The sequence below is a fragment of the Octopus sinensis genome, linkage group LG25 (genome assembly GCF_006345805.1).
Source record: "Octopus sinensis linkage group LG25, ASM634580v1, whole genome shotgun sequence".
In the NCBI taxonomy this organism is placed as follows: Eukaryota; Metazoa; Mollusca; class Cephalopoda; order Octopoda; family Octopodidae; genus Octopus; species Octopus sinensis.
Window position 1 is genome coordinate 3,674,620 of NC_043021.1, and position 19,923 is coordinate 3,694,542.

Genomic DNA, 19,923 nt, shown 5'->3' on the forward strand with positions numbered 1-19,923 from the left:
TCCCGTACATATATCTACATATAAACACACATATATACATATATATATACACATATTTTTTTTTATATATACATACACAACAACAACAAATTAATGAGGTGGGGCAAAAAAAGTTGTTAATTCACCTTCTTTGTCTGCTTGAATTGGCATCTATATCATCTTCCTAGAAAATAAAGAAAATACATGTAAGTGACACTTTATAAAAACCAATATCTTTTGCTTTGAATTTTATACACATTTAAAATTTTTAAGGGTGCGAAGCAGTAACATTTGAGATATCCAATGGGAGTTACAGAAAATCTGATTACACACACATGCAATTTATATAGGCCAGTCTAGTGGATATTCCATGGTGAGCGGCTGCTTTTTCAAGTGTCTCCAAATTGATCAACTTGGACTTGTCTGAAGAAATGGTTGCAAGCCTTAGAAAGTTGAGAGTAAACAAGTCATTGGACAAAGCTAAATAAACCACTGCACTCCAAACTTGTATTGAGTACTTCTCCTCCAGATTATTACTTAATGAAATATGTGTATTTTACATACTTTTTAATATCATCTCCTATACTCTTTACTCTCTTACTTGTTTCAGTCATTTGACTGTGGCCATGCTGGGGCACCGCCTTTAGTCGAGCAAATCGACCCCAGAACTTATTCTTTGTAAGCCCAGTACTTATTCTATCGGTCTCTTTTGCTGAACCGCTAAGTGACGGGGACGTAAACACACCAGCATCGGTTGTCAGGCAATGCTAGGGGGACAAACACAGACACACAAGCACACACACACACACATACATACATATATATATATATATATATACATATATACGACAGTCTTCTTTCAGTTTCCGTCTACCAAATCCACTCACGAGGCATTGGTCGGCCCGGGGCTATAGCAGAAGACACTTGCCCAAGATGCCACGCAGTGGGACTGAACCCGGAACCATGTGGTTGGTTAGCAAGCTACTTACCACACAGCCACTCCTGCGCCTATAGATGCTTCATTTTACATTTCCTTCACCTTTATATTCTTTCATTGCTTTTAATCTTGGAGAGGGAAGGATATGCATACGATTGAGTTTATGTCTTTTAAAACAGTCGTTTGTTATGTTGCATTAGGTTTTTTTAGTTTTAACTTTGATATAACTTTAGATGCTTGAACTGGTAAACAAAGACAGTCTTAATTTTCTTTTATGGTAGTTTTATAGTTTTTCTTTCATATTTTATTTTATAACTTTTTGATAATAAAGAAAAACGAAGCCTCTCCTTTTTTTTACAATGTTTGTAACTTTTTGTCTTATGCCTGGTTGATTTAACAAACAAAATATTTACAACAGCATACAGCAGCCTTTAACCCTTTCATTACTGTATTTATTTTGAGATGCTCTGTGTTTCTTTCAATTAATTTTAAATATAACAAAGAATTTAGTAAAATAACATCGTTATCATTAAGCTAGTGTTAGGAGCATAAATTGTGACTAAGATTTGGTGGAAGATTTGAATTCAAAACTTATGAAAACAAGACATTTGTACTAAAGAGCCAGAGCCGGTTTCAGCCGGGTTGGTATCAAAAGGGTTAAACCCAGGCATTAAAAGATCAGAGTGCTAAAAAATAACCTAATGGTTCACCTCAGCCATGCTTGTTATCTCGCTCTCAATCAATATAAGAAATAACTGATTAGTCTAATTACAAACAGAGAAGTTGAGGTACCATAAAGTGATGAGTCAAAATTGGAGGTTTTATGTACCAACTCTACAGCTCCCAATCACCATACACCAACCACGTCTACAAAGTTAGTACATTTCTCTTTTGATCTTTGTAGCGATTATAGTAGTGGTGCTGCACCAGTTTACTTGGCAATTTTGATAATAATATCCACAGCTTTTGATCTACCTCTCTCTGTGTGGGTGTGTACAAACACACATGCACACACACAGTGTGTCCATAAAAAACTGGAGTATCAATTAGATGTGTGTAGGGCAAAAAATAAAAGCCACATCAAACTGTGCTAAACTGTACAAAAACTGTATTAGTTGGTCTCTTATTCAACATGTATGTGGAATGTACTGTTGCAAGTTAAGTTACATCAGTAAATAGTTTTGAAATCCCACCATGACTTTAAAGACATGCTATATGTGTGTATGTATATAGGGAGAATTCACAAAAAAACAAAACAAAAGATGAAGACAGGTGGTGTAGACAACAAGCAGCCCTATTAGTATAACGCACGGGAAGTGAAAAAGTTTTTAACATTTCGAGCCTACGCTCTTCCACAGAAAGAAACACAGAAAAAAACAAGGAGAGGAAATAAAGAATGTGTAGTGGCTAGCGATCTATCGAGGTGGACAGAGGCAAGAGTAGGGGATAGAATATTGTCATCAGCAAAGTTTTAACATCAACTTTTCTATGTTTACATTCACTGAGGTAAATTTTCTATGAACAGATGCCTTTCTTATCACAACCCTCACCTGTTTCCAAGCAAAGTAATATTTCTTCCGTAGCCAGACAAGTTTCTACAGAATACTGGAAATGACTGGCACTGCTTGTATGACAGTGACACTCATTTACAACTAACATATGATATTGAAACAAGGAGACAAACACACACATACAGGCACATAATGGGTGTCTTTCAGTTTCTGTCTATCAAATCCACTCAAGGTTTTGGTAAACCCAGGACGATTGTAGAAAACACTGAGGCAATCCTAGACAGATTAGGATAAAAAAAGGTTAAAAACAATTCATCATCATCATCGTTTAACGTCCACTTTCCATGCTAGCATGGGTTGGACGATTTTGACTGAGGGCTGACGAACCAGATGGCTGCACCAGGCTCCAATCTTGATCTGGCAGACTTTCTACAGCTGGATGCTCTTCCTAACGCCAACCACTCTGAGAGTGTAGTAGGTGCTTTTTACATGCCACCGGCATGGGGGCCAGTCAGGTGGTACTGGCAATGACCTTGCTCGAATCTTTTTACATGTGCCACCAGCACAGGTGCCAGTGAAGCGATGTTGGTAACGATAACACTCGAATGGTGCCCTTTTACGTGCAACAGGTACGGAAGCCAGTTGGCTGCTCTGGCAATGATCACGCTTGGATGGTACTCTTGGCACCCTACTAGCACAGGCTTAAGTGCCAACTATAATTTCAATTTTGATATAAAGTCATCAGGGTCATTGTAGAAAGAATAAAAATTAGATTTTGTGATGTTTATGAATATTCTCAGGGTTTTATTAGAGGCATTTGGCAAGTTTCATGATCCTTTTTATATCCCTTAATAAGTGTCATTGAGATATCCTTTCACTATTATAATTGAATAGTTCACAAAATAGAATGTGCTTTCTGTTTTAGTTTCAAAACAGATATGATAATCAAAGTGAACTCACCCACTTTTTTTGTAATCAGATGTTGCCATTAGCAGGTGATTAACTTGTTTGATTGGATGTAATGCACAAAATGAGTCATGACATTCATGCTTTTTTATGCGAAGTATGATGTTAATTTATATATTTCTTTTGCAAGATTCTTGAAGTGAAATACTGTGTGGAAACAGATGTTACAGTGGGGATGGTCATATTTTGCCAATTAAACACAAACGCTATTTATTTGGTCTTCACTTCAGCTTATTTCCGTTTTGTCCAAATGGAATAAACGGAACAAGTGGAAACATGTTGAACAAAGGGACTCTGAAGAGGTCACAGGATGTGTGACGAAAGAATTTTGACAAAGAAACTATAATAATAATAATAATAATAATAATAATAATAATAATAAAGCTGAACTGAACACCAAATATATAGTGTGTGTGTGTGTGTGTGTGTTTAATTGGAAAAATATGACATCTGCCAAGTACAACAATATACTCTTTTACTTGTTTCAGTCATTTGACTGCGGCCATGCTGGAGCACCGCCTTTAATCAAGCAACTCGACCCCGGGACTTATTCTTTTGTAAGCCCAGTACTTATTCTATCGGTCTCTTTTTGCCGAACCGCTAAGTAACGGGGACATAAACACACCAGCTTTGGTTGTCAAACAATGCTAGGGACACACACACGCATATATATATATATACATATATACGACGGGCTTCTTTCAGTTTCCGTCTACCAAATCCACTCACAAGGCTTTGGTCGGCCCGAGGCTATAGTAGAAGACACTTGCCCAAGGTGCCACGCAGTGGGACTGAACCCGGAACCATGTGGTTGGTAAACAAGCTACTTACCACACAGCCACTCCTGCACCATATGATGTGAATTATTTTCATGGATCATCTGTTTCAAAGGAAGATAATTTTTCTACCACACAGACTGGACTGAGGCAATTGTTCTACTATAGAGTAGGGAGAATCCTCCAATTATATTGGATGACTACCATATGGTGTGGACTACCGGAATGTAGAAGAATCAAACTTTCACTTGTAATACTATTGTGGAAGGGGGAAATGAAGAAAAAGTGTGAAGCTAAGGAGCCAGTGAGTAAAGAAAAAATTGGAAATCACTTGGTAAAAATGTTCTAAAAATCTGCATAATTAATTGTTCTTATATTTATTTATTTAATAATTCAATCAGCACTAAAATCAAATTTTTATCACAGGAAGCCTGCTATTTCATGTTAATTACTAGTTGTGGTTAGTTCACTTCACTTCTATATTGTTAACAGGGTGATATGGTTGAGTGAATCACAGTACAGACAGCTGCCAACCCATGAGTCAGAAGTTCAAATCTACTGCACATATCTTATTTTTTTTCTGCGCAAAACAATTCTAAATTTAAGACAGGGAGGACGACATGCATGGTCACTCAACTTGCAAGAAATAAATGCTAGATCTCCCTCTTATCACACACTCTCACAGTTGGACAATGTAGTTCTTGTGGAGGCACATGGCCTAGTGGTTAGAGCAGTGGACTCGCGGTTGAGGGATCGTGGGTTCGAATCTCAGACCGGGCGATGTGTGTGTTTAAGAGAGAAACACCTAAGCTCCACACGGCTCCGGCAGAAGGTAATGGCAAACTTCTGCTGACACTTTCGCCACAACTTTCTCTCACGCTTTCCTCCTGCATCTTGCAGCTCACCTGCGACGGACTGGCATCCTGTCCAGGTGGGGAACCTATATGCCAAGGAAACCGGGAAACCGGCCCTTATGAGTCCGGCATGGCTCGAGAAGGAACAAACACAATGTAGTTCTTGGATAGACAGTCTATTATTTGTTTCAGTCATTGAACTATGGCCATGCTACGACAAACACCTCAGTACTTATTTTTTTAAGCTTGGTACTATTCCATTGATTTCTTTTGCTGAACCACCAAGTTTCAGAGGATGTAATCAAACCAATACCAGTTGTCAAGCAGTAGTGGGGGGACAAACGCACACATACATGATGGGCTTCCACAGCTTCCATCTATTGTATCCACTTGCAAGACTTTGGTCAGCCTAGGGCTATAGGGGAAGACATTTGCCAAGGTTCCACACAGTGAGACTGAACCCAAGACCATACGATCAGGAAGCAAGCTTCTTAACCACACAGCCATGCAACTTCACCAATGTCCAAAACAAACAAACACACACAAAAAAAGAAAGAAAGAAGAGATGAAAAGGTCATGGTTGGAATGTTTTTGACTATAAGTCAGCTAGGTCAGAGCTGACCTGGAGCTACACAACAGGTCAGCATTGTTTTAGCTTTCCTAGTGGTGGGAAATAGTTACCAAGTTTTACAGAGATAATTACCTGCTATAACCACTAATTGATAGCAGTGGGCTTGGCTAACATAAGTTATTTGCTATTCACTAATTATTTGTCACCACGATTTAATTTTTCTTTGTTTTTATCATTTTTTCTTCTTTTTTTTTTGCAAACAGAATTTCTTAATTTTTTACATCCAGTATTCTTTATGATTACATGAAACTAAAGTTGGCAATAATTGCATCTTTTACTACATGTCAAGCATCAGGTGACAGCTACATGTTGTGCGTTTTATCTTTTACTTGTTTCAGTCATTAGAGTGTGGCCATGCTGGGGCATCACTTTGAAGAACTTTTATTAGTTGAATGAATCAATCCCAGTACTTATTTTTTTAAAGACTGATGCTTATTCTATCAGTCTCTCTTGCCAAATTGCTAAGTTACAAGGACATAAACACACCAACACCAGTTGTCAAGTGGTGGTGGTGAGAGGACAAACACTGACACAGATACGTGTAAAATATCTATTATCATCATCTGTTTTATTATTACCCACTAGGGGCGAACATAGAGGGGACAATACAATCTGATGTGGGGTCAGATACACGAATGGGATTACAAAAAGATGAATTTAAAAATTTACAAAAAATATGAAGAAATCGAAGAAATCGAATGAAGAACAGACCGGAAGACATTACGGATGGAGTGGGAGCGGGTTTAGCTCGGACCCCACGAGCCCCGCCTCCCCACTGATACTTTGGTTTTCGTCTAGTTTTACATTTATGTGGTATCATCCACTCGCAACTTTCGTGCTACATCCTTCCATCGTTCTTCATACACTCTCTTAGTCAGGCATTTCCTCTCCAGCCCTATCTTCCTTTTTAGGTGAAAGATGAAGTAATTCATCAATCCAGGGCCGGAGATGAACTTACCTGACCGTAAACCATTCATCCTAGTCTTCCAAATCACCTCTTTCGCAATTGCTACTACAACGAGAATTTAACATCTCCTTTCCATGCTGATGCGGGTTAGATTGTTAGACTGGAACTGGTAGACCAGAGAGCTTATATATGTGTATGTACACACACACACACATAACAGGCCTCTTTCAATTTCCATCTACCAAATCCACTCACAAGGCTTTGTTCAGCCCAAAACTATAATAGAAGACACTTGCCCAAGGTGCCACACAATGAGACTGAACCCAGAACCATGTGGTTGGAAACTTCTTACTACACAGTCATGCTTTATATATAAAAACAAAACGCAGCTACTTGAGCCAACCAGTGTGGATACGTCTACACATTAGCTTGACCTACAAGAAATAGCAGTCAAATCTGTGAGATGTGAGATGTAAGCACCGTTTCAACAACTCATAGAGCCAGACCAGATGTGAAATAAAGGAGCAATTTCAACTGCTGTTAGGAAGGGCATCCAGCTATAAAAACCATACCAAAACAGACAGTAAAACCTGGTGCAATCTTAGGGCTTGCCAGCTCTTGTGCAACCATCCAACCCATGCCAGCATGGAAAACAGACATTAAATGACAATGATGGTTGATATACAGGAGTGGCTGTGTGGTAAGTAGCTTGCTAACCAACCACATGGTTCCAGGTTCAGTCCCACTGCGTGGCACCTTGGGCAAGTGTCTTCTGCTATAGCCTCGGGCCAACCAATGCCTTGTTGGATTTGGTAGACGGAAACTGAAAGAAGCCTGTCGTATATATGTATATATATATGTATGTGTGTCTGTGTGTTTGTGTGTGTGTGTTTGTCCCCCTAGCATTGCTTGACAACCGATGCTGGTGTGTTTACGCCCCTGTCACTTATCGGGTCAGCAAAAGAGACTGATAGAATAAGTACTGGGCTTACAAAGATTAAGTCCCGGGGTCTATTTGCTCGACTAAAGGCGGTGCTCCAGCATGGTCGCAGTCAAATGACTGAAACGAGTAGAAGAGTATATATATATATATATATAATATATATATATATATAATATATATATATATATATATATATATATATATATATCTCACACCTTTTTACCTTAGGAGAGAATCTTTCTCCAGGGTAACTGTGGTTTATTTGCCTTTAGCAGTTGAAATATGTGACAAACATATTTCAACTAACCTAAACATATATATATATATATATATATATATATATATATAAGGGTAAAGAACACAACACACAGCCTGGTCTAGGAATCGAAATCACTATTTCCTGATTGCAAGCCTGGTGCTCACACCACTAGGCCATGCATCTTCACACAAACACACAAATGTAGAACGGAATGAAACAAACGAGTTATAAAAAAAGGTAATTCTTCACCTATAACATGAAAGAGATTTAGATCCCCTCAAAATTGCAGGCCCTCATTAACTGGCCGACTTGTCACACTGACCTCCTGCTGCTCTGGCCTGAGTGAATGAGCAAATAAAGTGAAATTACTTTGTTTAATTCAATGTAACACCCAGACTTTGCCCATTAAAAGCTTACCGCTATTATAGCATTCATTAAAAGCAAAAAAAAAAAAAAAATAACAAAGATACTTTTATGTAGCTGGCTACAAATGAGCAACAAGTAGAACAATAATTGTGGGACTTGACTAATCTTTGTTTAGTGCACAATGGAAGGCAAAGGAGATTTTGGTAAATAAAATCTGAATTTATAGTTCTAGCATGAGAAAATAGCATGTTCAAACAAAATCGTTTGCCCTAACAAAAACTTATTTGTTGGTACAAATAAAAAGGAAGCTATGACTGAACAACGATTTTCTCTTTGACAATACAACACTGACATAGTTATCGCTTAATAACACATCAGCCATTGTTATGTCTGAGGGTCAGAGAGCAAAGCCACAGCTTCGGCTATGGTGGTCTTGGGCGTAAGAGATGTAACCGGAGGAACAGAGACTTGCTTGAAGAAAAACTATATGAATCGGCTTGCAGACAGGTGGACCAGACAGACCATTGAGAACTACAAGGGCGTGCTGAAATGTTCCTGGCTTTAAGGGTATCGCGAAAGGCTTGGTTGGAGGCTCAATGTTCCTGGCTTTAAGGGTATCGCGAAAGGCTTGGTTGGAGGCCCAATGTTCCTGGCTTTAAGGGTATCGCGAAAGGCTTGGTTGGAGGCCCAATGTTCCTGGCTTTAAGGGTATCGCGAAAGGCTTGGTTGGAGGCCCAATGTTCCTGGCTTTAAGAGTATTGCGAAAGGCTTGGTTGGAGGCCCAATGTTCCTGGCTTTAAGGGTATCGCAAAAGGCTTGGTTGGAGGCCCAACCTTCTGACTTCTTTTACAGGCCTTAGACAAAACTGAAGGACCTCTGCAATAAGTATGTGAATCTGAGAGGAGGGGAATATGTTGAATAAAATCATAATTAACTAATCCTCCTGTATTTTCTTTTACCCAAACCCAGGAACTTTTCAGCTCCCCCTTGTTAAGTGCCTTGGCTATCAAAACCTCTTGCGCAGCATAAATAAAAAGGTACAGATCAATGAAATTGTTGACACGTTATTCAGTTACCCAATTAATTACCCATTACTGACTCAGCCACCCAGAGCATTACAAACCAATAGAGAACCACTTAGATCAACATTGTTTAGTATACTAACAAATGCAAAGTGAGGTGAACCCATATAACTGAACTGCTGACTTGAGGGTTCAGACTTTAAACCTACAACAGATTTCCTAGGATGTTCCTGTTACCCTAGTTGAGAGGATATGGATACTAAACCATAGGGAGTAGGGACTAGGTTTTCTTTTACCTTTCGCTTGTTTCTGGTTGTGGCCATGTTGGAGCACCACTTTGAAGTCTTAAGTCAAATTGACCCCAGTAGTTATTTTTTAAGTCTGATACTCACTGTCAGTTTCTTTTGTTGAACTACTAAGTTATGGGGATGTAAACAAACCAACACTAGTTGTAAAGCAGTGGGGATGTGGAAACAAAGATATATACACAGACATATGTATGTTTGCATGTATGTATAGGTGCAGGTGTGACTGTGTGGTAAGAAGCTTGCTTCCCAACCATGTGGTTTGGGGTTCAGTCCCACTGCATGGCACCTTGGGCAAGTGTCTTCTAAACTGGCCTTGAGCAAACCAAAGCCTTATGAGTGGATTTTGTAGATGGAAACTGAAAGAAGCCCATTGTATGTGTGTATATTCGTTTGTCCCCCATCACTGCTTGACAACTGGTGTTGGTGTGTTTACATCCCCGTAACTTGGTCGTTCGGCAAAAGAGACCAATAAAATAAGTACTAGGCTTAAAAAATAAGTCCTGCGGTTGATTTGTTCAGCTAAAAATCCTTCAAGGTAGTGCTCCAATGAGGCCACAGTCAAGTGAGTGAAACAAGTAATAGAATATATACAAATAACAAATTATCAGAAATGGATACTAGATTATCTGGGCAAAACACTTTATTCACTGGATTCTTTTCTTTTTAGAGTTGAGTTCCATTATTGGAGTGATATTAATTTTCATCTAGATTGACACACTAATTTGCTTCAACTATTTTTTTCCCCAATAACATGCCATAAATCTTAATTTATGAGACACCCAAGTTTCAAATATCATGACACCTTTGAATATTTTCTTTTAATATTTTTTATGGCATTTATTACATCAATGCTTTATTTCATCAAGATTACTCTTGTAAATTTTACATTGCAGTTGTGTTTAGCAACATAAGGAACAATACTAAGGTGTTATAACATACTTGTTAACAAAAAAAAAAAAGATAAAATAAAATAACAGCATAGGCGCAGGAGTGGCTGTGTGGTAAGTAGCTTGCTAACCAACCACATGGTTCCGGTTTCAGTCCCACTGCGTGGCATCTTGGGCAAGTGTCTTCTGCTATAGCCCCGGGCCGACCAATGCCCTGTGAGTGGATTTGGTAGACGGAAACTGAAAGAAGCTCGTCGTATATATGTGTAGATATATATATATGTATGTGTGTGTATGTGTTTGTGTGTCTGTCCTCCTAGCATTGCTTGACAACCGATGCTGGTGTGTTTACGTCCCCGTCACTTAGCAGTTCGGCAAAAGAGACCGATAGAATAAGTACTGGGCTTGCAAAAGAATAAGTCCCGGGGTCGATTTGCTCGACTAAAAGACGGTGCTCCTGCATGGCCGCAGTCAAATGACTGAAACAAGTAAAAGAGTAAAAAGAGTAAAGAGTTACCAAATGGAGACTGATTAAAGAAGGTGTTTCCAGGAGAATAGAGTGGTAACTATCACTGTTGACATCTTAGTAAGTGTTGAATTGGTATCGACAGGAGGGACTTGCATTGACTTAAAAACTAATACTGACTTGACACAGGATTGAGAAAATGAATAGTCGATCTACATGACCCCAGATTGCAAACATGGAGAACAATGGAAGGAAAGAACGATGCCAAAGGGACAGAAATAGTTTAACATGACAATTTGATGAAAATACTGGGTTTATAGAAAGGACCAAGTACTTAATTTCAATATTTCTAGCACCTAGTAAATCTAAGAGTCATCATTTCATTGATAAGCTGCTACTCCATCTCGGGTTACTCTCCTTGATGGTGCGATAATTTCTGAGGGATTGCTAATTGGGAGTTGTCTATCGGAAAGAAGTTTCTTGCTCTGATAAAAACATTGTTGTAGGACATTGTTGTAGAGCTGAAAACGAGGTAATTTCTACTCTTCTCCTCTGGAAGCCATCTACTTGCAATACCAGAGAGTGCACACTCTCCTACCCTGATGTAATCTCCAGAGATACAGGAACACAACAAAATGCTTCAAGCAAGTTTGAACTCACAAACTATGACTAAGTCAGCCAGTCCACTTCGTCATTTCACCTATGGTGGCAATAGCAAATTATTTTTGAACTCTTAGCCTTCACCTCACCAGTCCAGCACCCATACTAATTTTTTTTTTTTTTTTACATCTTATCACTTTTTCAACACAAATTTTTACACCTTTACAAGTCTTTTTGTTATTACTCTTTTACTCTCTTTTACTTGTCATTTGACTTTTACTCTCTTTTACTTGTCATTTACAGTCATTTGACTGCGGCCATGCTGGAGCACCGCCTTTAGTCGAGCAAATCGACCCCAGGACTTATTCTTTGTACGCCCAGTACTTATTCTATCGGTCTCTTTTGCCGAACCGCTAAGTGACGGGGACGTAAACACACCAGCATCGGTTGTCAAGCAATGCTAGGGGGACAAACACAGACACACAAACATATACACACACACATATACATATATTTGTTTTCTTTCTTTTTGCCTTTTCTCTGACTATCTGTCTATCTATTTCCTTACTGTGCACACTGAGCTTGAAATATCACAGTACTAAGTTACTACTAGTAACCAAACAACAACTATCTTCAGTGGGAACCAAACATAATGCTTGTCAACTTTTGCCTTTTCAAAATACAACACACCCTTCAGATGAAAAAAAAAGAAGAAAATAACACAAAGAACGTAAAATACAATGATAAATATACCACAGTATGGTTACAGTTAAATAGAAACTTCTTATAGAAACTATTTTTAGCATCAATGTCATTACACCCCACAGTCTAATTGTAATGAATTAAAAATTAAACTTCAAACTGAGATTGCATGTGATATATTGATTATTTCCACTTTTGCCTCTGACTAATATGTGGAAACAGGTGGCACCTCTCACTTGAAATGTTTTCTGAAGAAATTTGGATAAGAAAAAGACTGTTTTGCCCTAACTAGTTTTGCTGAAGATCAGAAAAATATGTTGTGAAACAGAGACAAAGGGAAACTAAAGCTGCTGTGCAGTTGGAGCCAAAGCCAAATGGTTGGGAGGCGAGCTTCTAAACCACACAGCCACCATTTCCATATATGACAGAAATACTGAAATGTATATTTGGACCAACACTACAGTACCAACTTCTCCACCACATATTGGTATACATACATATACATGCTAACAGACACACACATACAGAACCAAAATACTGTGAATTTAATTTATTGGAAAAAAAAACAAAAGAAACTCTACCTTAAAAATAAAATTCAAAATAAAGAATATAAAACATTAAAAAAAATGGTAATTATTTACCAGGTGCACAGTAGGTGATTAATTTGAGTGCTGACTTACTAAGCCCAAAGTTCAAGGGTGTGTATACAGGGTGTATACCACACGGTCACAAAAGCCATTTTCTATATTTCGTCTATTTTGTAAAGTAAATTATTTACAATTTATTGCAATGACTTATAAACAGCTACTATGGTTTGGTAGCTTAAACATTCGTCATATGGTGGGTGAGTGAGTTGTTTGTTATTGTGGCCAATATGAATAATAAATGAAAAGGCAGTGAGCTGACAAAACTTAGCACTGCAGACAAAACACTTAGCGTCATACCATCCGTCTATGCATTTTAAGGGGTAAGCTGCCAAAATCCCTAGCACTCTGAACAAAACACTTAGCGTCATACCATCCGTCTATGCATTTTAAGGGGTAAGCTGCCAAAATCCCTAGCACTCTGGACAAAACACTTAGCATCATATCATCCGTCTATGCATTTTAAGGGGTAAGCTGCCAAAATCCCTAGCACTCTGGACAAAACGCTTAGCATCATGTTGTCCATCTTTATGTTTTAAGGCAGTGAGCTGGCAGAATCGTCAAGCATGCAGGACAAAATGCTCAGTGGTATTTTGTCCGTCCTCATGCTCTGAGCTCAAATTCTGCTGAGGTCGACTTTGCCTTTCATTCGTTCAGGATTGATAAAATAAGTACCAGTTGAATACTAGGATTGATGTAATCGTCTTAACCCTCCTCCAAATTGCTGGCCTTGTGCCAAAATTTGAAACCAATATAAATAATAAGTGAACAGTATGTAACTTCATTGACTACTCCTACCTGCAGTATGCAAGGTTGGGTGGAAACCTTGCACAGTACAGGTTGGGTACTGTGCTAAGTACCCTACCTGAAAGCTAAAATGTTTAAATAAACCTAAGAACTTAATTAAGCAACTAAATGCTTTATTTAATGAAATAGCTAACAGATGTTTATTTTTAAGTATCGATTTCTTTTGAAGTTCAGGGTTGATTTTAGTATTTAAAAATATCAGTCACAACGGAGGAATACAACTGTGAAAAAAAAAGACTCTGAAGAGCCCAAATATATTCCTTGGTCTTATTTTCTGCTAATTATATCAGTTCGTTAATGAATTAGTAGGTGGATGCCCAATATGAAGTTACACTGAAGATGACTCAAAGAAGGGCAGTAAATCTGCAAAAGAATTGATTCAAGATAGAATTTTTTTCATCCACTCAGAGACAGCAATGGTGGCATGGGTAAAATGCATCCAGTCCACATTGTAAGACCTGCACAACAACAAAGCTTGTAGTCTTTGTTGTTTTTTGTGTCAGATGATGAAAACTGCAGTGAGTAGTGAGGTACTGGGGGACCCATCCAACTTATGCCAGAAAAAAAAAATGGGCATAATGATGATGATGATGATGATGATGATGATGATAAGTGTTCAGGAAAGATGTACGTCAAAGAAAGCTTGGGTAATTATAATTAGATTGAACTTTAGAAATGAGCCTTCCATAAAATATGACAAGATGTATAGAGAGACACTACGGCAAGAAGTTTGCTCCCCAAACACATGGTTCCAGGTTCAGTCCCACTGCATGGTACCTTGGGAAAGTGTCTAGCCTCAAGTCAAATCAAAGCCTTGTGAATTTTACATGGCGCCAGCAGCTGTAAAGGACAAGCTCATATGTATGGATGACTGCGATTCTACTTAGCTTGGCACATCTCAAGTACAGCAAATTACCACAATTCCTGATCCCTTGTCATTTCCTCAGTGAGGCCAAGTGTCTGAACTTTCCAGTTATACAATACTCTCGCTATATTCTACAATGAGATGCATCTACTCATGGTAGCCAAGTGGAATAAGTATTTTGAACACTTGTATCCATGCTGGCCGCAATATTTGAAACATTGCTCATTTGGCTGGTAGTCTGACACCCTACCGACACAGCCAGCCAGCCAGCTACAGATAAGATAAGATGATAGACAAGAGAATTCCAGTATAAATCCATACAATAAAATATAAATAAGAGTTCTTTAATCATTAAAAAAAAAAAAAATGCTAATTTATTTCATTATAAGAACATTTCCAGTAGAGTCTCGAGTTAATTAATAGACGAGGAACAGCAAGTGTATAACACAGAGTCGTGTCATGCTATGGGATATTGCCAGAACGAAATTGCTTTCCAATGAAGTGTCAACATATAAATCACTGCGGTACGACAAGGTTAAGCATGCTAAACTTGTATATATTACAGGCATTTGGTTGTTTACTCGACCAAGGTTATTACAACTATTAGGTTGCTCACTTAAGCAAAGTTTACTAACTACTACAGCCAACAGTTTGTTTACCTGGACAACGCATACATAATTCCGCTCTTTCAAGCCTGCTTGCCTAACGAGTTCTCATTCCACTTTACAGCGGAATGGTTAGCAGCAAAGGTGGAGCAGACATCTATGAATAACAATTGTTCTAAAAGTAGATAATTGCCAGTGAAGCCACGTGGTCTCCTGGTTAGGGTATTTGGCTTACGGTCATAAGATCATGAGTTCAATTCCCGTCAATGCGTCGTGTCCTTGAGCAAGACACTTTATTTCACATTGGTCCAGTTCACTCCGCTGGCAAAAATGAGTTGTACCTGTAATTCAAAGGGTCAGCCATGTCACTCTCTGTGTCTTGCTGAATATCCCCGAGAACTATGTTAACGGTACACGTGTCCATGGAGTGCTCGGTCACTTGTACATTAATTTCAGGAGCAGGCTGTTCCATTGATTGTATCAAGCGGAACACTCATCACTGTAACCAACAAAGAGCCACTAATATAAATGCAATCATGTGAGACAGAAAAACGTGCTTGTTGCTTTTTTCTCTTTTTCAGTCTTAGAGCAAGACTGTTATTTGTTAACAAGTGCGGGCATGGCTTTGTGGTTAAGATCTGCTTCTTATCAAAAAAACTGATCCATGCCAGCATGGAACATGGACATTAAATGACAATGACGACGATAGCTAAAAAAAACCAAAAAAAAACCACAATTGAAAGCAGTATTATTTTCATAACTGAGTGGGGGTAAGTGGTGGTGGTGGTGGGGGTGGTGGTGATGGTGAAAGGTAGAGGGGTGGTGGTGTTATGCAATAATTAAATAATAGAAATAACCAAAAGAATCTCATAAAATAACAACACATACAAACAACCAAACAAAAGCAAGGGAATTAAACAAAAAACTATTAACGAAATCCATCAACAATGAATATAGACAAACAATTTTTTTGTCATAGAAATGGCTATCACCTGCCTCAGTTTAGTCAGTGAGAAGTAACAAACAAGGCCAATATATACTAAACACTGAAAAACAATGTGTGTATGTGTATACACACACACACACACACACACACATACATAAACAGGGTGGTGTAAAAGTTATGTACCACCCTGATCACGAGAAAAACCGTTTATGTAAGAGATATGATAATCTTTTATTTACAACAAACATGATCACAAAAATTATTAACTCACAACAAAAAAAATAGCTACAATAATTGTTCAAACTGATTCCTCTCGCATTCATTACATTTCTGAAGATGGAACCAAAGAGAATTTTGGACATTATTCCTGACTTCACTGTCGTTCTTTGCTCATTGGACTCATGTTTTCTTTTAATTCTTGGACAAGTTGTACAGAAAACAGACTTAAGGTGCCCCCATAAGAAAACGTCAAGGGGTGTTAGGTCTGGGTATATCAGAGGCTAAGACATAGGACCTTGTCGATCAATCCATCAATTGGTGAAATTTTGTACAATGTTGGTAAAGTTATTTCTTTAACCCTTTAGCATTCAAACCGGCCATATCCGGCCAAAATATTTAACCTGTTTTATATCGAAACTGACCAGATCTGGCCTCTCACCTCACCCCTACCATGTCGTTCTAAAACTAAAAAAATCACTTCACTGAAATCTTTAAACTACAAGATAATGCAGGATTAATTCAAACCATTTTAAATAAACAAACATCACATTTGACAGAATAATCTGAACACTAAAAGGTTAAACAAGGACAGACAAACGGATTAAGTCGATTACATCAACCCCAGTGCGTAACTGGTACTTAATTTATCGACCCTGAAAGGATGAAAGGCAAAGTCGACCTTGGCGGAATTTGAACTCAGAACGTAACGGCAGACAAAATACGGCTACGCATTTCGCCTGGCGTGCTAACCATTCTGCCAGCTGGCTGCCTTACAATGTTGGTAAGTGCGACAGTGCTCCATCCTGCTGAAACCATGTCTGAGCACTTTCTTCAATGTCAATAAATAAGCATTACATTCGACACGGAAATTTAAAGGCTGAAGAGTTAAACAAATACAGGATATTAAATACTCTTTACTCTTTTACTTGTTTCAGTCTTTAGTCGAGCAAATCGACCCCGGGACTTATTCTTTGTAAGCCCAGTACTTATTCTAACGGTCTCTTTTGCCGAACCACTAAGTGACGGGGACGTAAACACACCAGCATCGGTTGTCAAGCAATGCTAGGGGGACAAACACAGACACACAAACACACACACACATACATATATATATACATATATACGATAGGCTTCTTTCAGTTTCCGTCTACCAAATCCACTCACAAGGCATTGGTCGGCCCGGGGCTATAGCAGAAGACACTTGCCCAAGATGCCACGCAGCGGGACTGAACCCAGAACCATGTGGTTGGTTAGCAAGCTACTTACCACACAGCCACTCCTGTGGGAATTTTCAGAAAAGATTCTCAATATTGAGGAGGAATGGCAGGGATGGAGTGGCAGATTGGCGGTGGGGATTATAATGTTAGAGGAAATGAAAATAAAGAAATTTAAAAACTAACAACATTGAAAAAAAACAACAAAAGAAACAGACAGCAAAGTATGAGAACCACAACATTTGTTTGTGGTTTTCTAGCAATGGTTATTTGTTCTCAAAATCAGATACGTTAATCTCTTGAGTTATTAGGCCATCTGCTCCATCAATTGATAGCAATACCATTAGAACTGGTGAAATGCCAATAATTATAGCCCCATCACCATCACCACCATGTTTCCTTGATATGACAAGAGATAGAGAATAGAGAAAACGAGAAGCGGTATTTAGTATTTTCTTGATAGGCATATGGCCAAGTTTCTTGGTAGGAGAGACCTCCAGCATATCACTGGTAATGAATGACAGAGTCAACCCAGATGGAATTTGAACTCTCTGATATAGTTGCTATTATTAACTCGTCGAGAATATATATATATCGTTTATTTTTTCATTTCTTTCCTTTCTACCATAGTTACAAGGCCTGAAATTTTGCAGGGGGGGGGTGTTAGTTGATTACACCAAGTCCAGTGCTCAACTGGTACTTATTTTAATTGACTGTGAAAGGATGAGAAGTGAAGTCAACAACCTCAGTGGAATTTGAACTCAGAAAGCAAAGATTGATGTAATACTGCTAAGCAGCACTTTGCCAGTTCACAGCTGTCAGATGTTAAAATCAAGAAGATCCATAATCAAAGACATTCCAGTTTGTGACCATCTCATCTTTTTAGGGGCATAAGGACCTATATTATCCACAGTCTCCTTTCTAATTTTCAAGATGGTAGAGTATTATCTGATGGAAATTTTACTACTATTTCAAACTGGTTAAGTGACCACCACCACTGTTGGATCAGTACAGTAATGAAAGCAAGTACCTTAAAATTCCATGTAGAATACACAGATTTGTTTTTTTTTCACCAATATCAAGATTAAAATTAGGGGTGCTTATTATATTAAAACTTCAAAGTTTTCACCCAACCAATTATATAAAAATGGTTAATTAAACATTATTTTAATGATATTTTTTTATCATCATGCATGACTGTCAGTGTACTGATCGGAGGAAATAGAAGAGTGCGAACCATATTTAATGTTGTCGTATTTCTGCAATCTGAATTCTGCCCGAGTTGACCCTGCCTTTCATTGGTCAGAGATCAATAAAATATATACAAAAGGTGAGAATAGGCATGAAAACCAAATTGAAAACAGCAAGTTTGGCATTTTTTTTTACCAACCTCTCCTCTTCTGAGGATTAAATGCTGATACGTTACTGCACCAACACTAGCATGGTTTCCATGGCTAGATGTCCTTCTGAACACCAAGTACTTTATAGAGTGTACCGGGTGCATTTACAAAAGCACAAGGACTAGATAGAGGAGGGGTTATCAGTTCCTCAACAAAACTAAGAGGTCTTCTCAATCTTGGTATTTCCGATCAATCCTTTTGTTCAGCAACCACTTATTAGACGATTATTAGACTGCGGCCATGCTGCAGCACCACCTTGAAGAATTTTTTTTTAGACAAAACAAATCGATCCCAGTAATTATTTTCGCTTTTTAAGCCTGGCACCTATTCTGTCAGTCTCTATTTGCTGAACTGCTGGATTATGAGGCCATAAACATACAAACATACTGAGTGTATTGAAGGCTTTCAATATTGGCACCAGTACTAAAAGACAATGTTTTATTAGAGAGAGAGAGAGAGAGAGAGAGAGAGAGAGAGAGAGAGAAGATGAAAAGGAGAAAGAGACATACCAAAAAGGGAGGGGGTGGGCAGAAGAGATAGACAAGTTTTAGCAGCAGTAAAATCAGTCTTACCTACCTACTACTACTACTACTACTACAACAGCCCAAATTACATGGATATCACTGGAGTATAATTAGTAGTGACTTTTAAGGGATAGTTAAACAATGACACATACACACGGAAATTATAACACAAAATTTTGTCTGTACATATATGTGTGTGTATCTAGTAAAATACATTCTTTTGATCTAAGAATACACCATATACAGTATGTGATGTATTACTAAACCATTCAAAATATTTAAAATGTACTGAATAATGCATGCTTAAGTGTGTGTGTGTGTGAGTGAGTGTGTGAGTGAGTGTGTGAGTGAGTGTGTGAGTGAGTGAGTGAGTGTGAGTGAGTGAGTGTGAGTGAGTGAGTGTGAGTGAGTGAGTGAGTGAGTGAGTGTGAGTGAGTGAGTGTGAGTGAGTGAGTGTGAGTGAGTGAGTGTGAGTGTGAGTGAGTGAGTGTGTGTGAGTGAGTGTGTGTGAGTGAGTGTGTGTGTGAGTGTGTGTGAGTGAGTGTGTGTGAGTGAGTGTGTGTGTGAGTGTGAGTGAGTGTGTGT

The 19,923-nt window shown here is 38.4% G+C and overlaps 1 protein-coding gene across 2 annotated transcripts in view; it reads right to left on the bottom strand.

The window, feature by feature from the left end:
- LOC115224237 (serine-rich adhesin for platelets) overlaps positions 1-19,923 on the bottom strand; it is a 126,946-nt gene that overhangs the window by 76,476 nt on the left and 30,547 nt on the right. For both annotated transcript variants that reach the window (XM_029795027.2, XM_029795028.2), the window contains exon 2: positions 126-163. In XM_029795027.2, coding sequence (XP_029650887.1) covers positions 126-163 — 38 coding nt within the window. The remainder of the gene's footprint in view (positions 1-125; positions 164-19,923) is intronic.